Source organism: Mycetomoellerius zeteki, unplaced genomic scaffold (assembly GCF_001594055.1).
Source record: "Mycetomoellerius zeteki isolate Tzet28-1 unplaced genomic scaffold, Tzet1.0 scaffold193, whole genome shotgun sequence".
Lineage (NCBI taxonomy): Eukaryota > Metazoa > Arthropoda > Insecta > Hymenoptera > Formicidae > Mycetomoellerius > Mycetomoellerius zeteki.
Window position 1 is genome coordinate 6942 of NW_017256886.1, and position 3205 is coordinate 10146.

At 31.0% G+C, this 3205-nt stretch overlaps 1 protein-coding gene across 1 annotated transcript; it reads left to right on the plus strand.

Moving 5' to 3' along the window:
* The first annotated feature begins 1227 nt into the window (after window positions 1-1227).
* Window positions 1228-2609, plus strand: LOC108722073 (uncharacterized). Its single transcript, XM_018446984.1, has 3 exons — window positions 1228-1710; window positions 1950-2413; window positions 2447-2609. Exons 1-3 carry the CDS (start codon window positions 1228-1230, stop codon window positions 2607-2609), a joined length of 1110 nt encoding a protein of 369 aa, XP_018302486.1.
* The last annotated feature ends 596 nt before the right edge of the window (window positions 2610-3205 follow it).

Sequence of the window (3205 nt, forward strand, 5' to 3'; positions counted from 1 at the left end):
GCCGTACAGGGTGTTGCACCAACATACAGGTCAGTATGACGGGTTGCCCATTCGTGCAGGCGCGCGAGATCGTTCACAATTGCGTAGACTTCGGCGGCACAATCATAGCACACCCTTTTTTCCAATAAAGTTCGTAGTATATCAAATTGTGGTGCAATTATGACGAACTTCCGTAGGAATAGGTTAAAACAGAAGCCGAAGTGACAAGATATAGGTTATAAAAACGAATTTTATCGTGAAAACGAAGCATGTTTTCCTTCTTGTAAAAAAAATTTGATCATAGTCGAATGTAATCATTGTGTAATATAATTTGATTGTTTGAATTATTTTTACAGAGAACGAAAGTCAGAAATAAATGTAACTTTGCAAATTTAAATTATAAATCGATAAATAAAATTTAATTCACTGTAAATTTAAATAACGGCAATTATCGTTAAATCTTATAATATTTATTTGGAAGAATAATAATTCATTATTAAATTGATTATTTAATAAAGTGTTATTAATAAGCATTATGCAATTCTTCATATAAATGACTGCATATTATATTTATATTTTATAAAACTCCAAGAGGATTATTACTAAAAAATATTGTATACATTGAATATACAAATTGGTAAGTTTTATAAGATGTAATTTAACATTACGTTTAATGAACATTTTTCATTAATAAGTCTTTGGTAGATTTACATGTGTTATTGTAGCATTATTTATATAAATCTGCTTATCATCATATATTAAATTGACTGTTAATTAATAATAAAGTGTTAACATTCCAAAATAAATTAGGTAGAAGATCCGCCGATAACCATTTTTATTGTTATTTATATTTGTGATATTTACTGTAACAATCTAGATTTACTGTAGTATCATTATAAATTTTTCTACTTAAGTGCCATTTTAATCGACAAAACGAGTTCGTTTTTTTTCTTCTTCATAGCAAAATAAATATAAATGTATGCGGTTATGTGCTTACTTTTAGTTGTTCTGAAGAATTTAGGGAAAATCATGCATTTTCTCTGTTTAAAAGAGACGCAGTAATAATATGATAAAGAAATAATCCATTTTGTACTATACAATAGTGTTCTATACAATATTGTTCTATATAATAGATGTCCTTGTTTATCCTGTAGGTTAAACAAAGACACCTTTCGTATAAGTCGCGGAATATGCGCACGGTGTAAATGTAGCCTATATGTGTGAGAAAATATTTGACAATCTGTGACGATGGCAGTTGTTAAACAGCTTGGAAAGTTTGCGAGAAGTTTGATATATTTAACGATGGAGCGTTATACGAACGAAGAATTGGCAAATATGTTGCTTCTTTATGGAGAGTGCCAGAAAAATCAAAGACAAGCCGCAGCTCTCTATGCGGAACGTTTTCCTAACAAGCGACATCCAGGGCACGGATTCTTTCACAGTCTATTTCTTAGACTTGTTCAGTATGGGACATTACACGCTTCAACACGTCCACGGCACGTACCACAACGGGCAGAAGCAACAATTAATTCAGTAAGAGAAGCTGTTATTGTTAATCCGCATACAAGTACGAGAAGTATTGGACATGATCTCCAACTGGACCATGTCAAAGTTCATAGAATTATTAAGAAAAATCTTGGCTGGCATCCATTTAAAAGACATACAACACAAAGATTATTTCCCCAAGATTTGCCTCGTAGAGAAGCGTTTTGTGATTGGCTTTCAGAGCAAGTAAGAATAAGATGCATTAGTAATTGGTAGTTATCATTTTTTACCACGACTAGAATAGCACTGATTTTTTTTTAAATAATTGAAAAAGAGAAGTTTAAATTTTTTTTAGTTTTAGAAACCGTTCGGATGTCGATTTATCGTGAGATGATAGCCACAAGTTTTTAATTTATCAATATTCGTGCCATTTCGATTTCGATAATAACTTACAAAATCGTAGCAATCAATTACTTTTGTTCCAGGTCGACATAAACAACATTCCTAACGATAATTTTTTGAGGAGAATTCTCTGGACAGATGAATGCACTTTCCGCAGTGATGGACGCATAAATCGACATAATGAACATCATTATGCGGAAGAAAATCCGCATTGTAGAAAAGAAACTCACATTCAGGGGCAATTCCATATTAATGTCTGGATGGGAATTTTGGATAATTATGTTATCGGACCATTTTTCTTTCCGGAAAATGTTAATATTACAGCAGTAACTTATTCTGAATTCCTGGTAGAAACATTACCATATTTATTAGAGGATGTTCCATTGGCTGTAATTCCAAATATAATTTTTCAACAAGATGGCCATCCTGCTCATTCATCTCTTCTGGCTCGAACCATATTAAATCAAAGATTTCCTAACAGATGGATAGGTATTCATAGCACTCTGCAAGAATGGCCACCACGTTCACCTGACCTAACGCCTATGGACTTCTTTGTGTGGGGCTACATACGTGATCAAGTTTATGATTCACTACCACGCAACAGAAATGACTTAATACAAAAGATACAAACAGCAAGTGAAAAAATAACACCTGTAATGTTATCGAAGGTGCGAGAAAACTTAATGCGGAGAATTGCCTTATGTGCAGAAGAAAATGGAGGACATTTTGAACATGTTCTGTAAAAGAAAATATAATATGTTACATTTTACATACATATATCATATAAATATGTTATATATACTATATATTTAATGTATATTCTATATATTTTATATACTACATGAAAAAATATAATAAATATATTATATGTTATATATTTTATTAATGTATTATATGAATAAAATTATGGACGCTATAGAAATAAAGTTACCGACTCGAGTCTCATTACGTTTTATATAATATTTATATTACTTATAAATATACAATACTGACGTATATTTATTTAATCTTGCCCCTTTCGCCAAACTTGTCAATTCATTCATTTGTAGTACAAAACATTCTACTTTAATAGGCAACAATAGTATAATATATAAAATACATAGAATATATTATATAAATATAATAAATATTATAACGTTTCGTAAGCGTTGCAGTTCACTTCATGCTCCGAAGTCGACATTCTAAAAATGGATATAGACATGGAGACCACAATAATAGATTCTATATAGAAAGTACCCATGGAAGCCTCAAAAGTACTATTGTTGCCTATTGAAGTAGAATTTAGTAACAATGTTTTGTACTACAAATGAATGAATTGAGAAGTTTGGCGAAAGGGACA

Coding starts and splice junctions, on each gene's coding strand:
- LOC108722073 (XM_018446984.1), top strand. CDS start 1,228: ATGGCAGTTGTTAAACAGCTTGGAAAGTTTGCGAGAAGTTTGATATAT. Junction 1,711..1,949: donor GTGATTGGCTTTCAGAGCAA/GTAAGAATAAGA, acceptor CTTTTGTTCCAG/GTCGACATAAACAACATTCC. Junction 2,414..2,446: donor CCTGACCTAACGCCTATGGA/CTTCTTTGTGTG, acceptor ACGTGATCAAGT/TTATGATTCACTACCACGCA.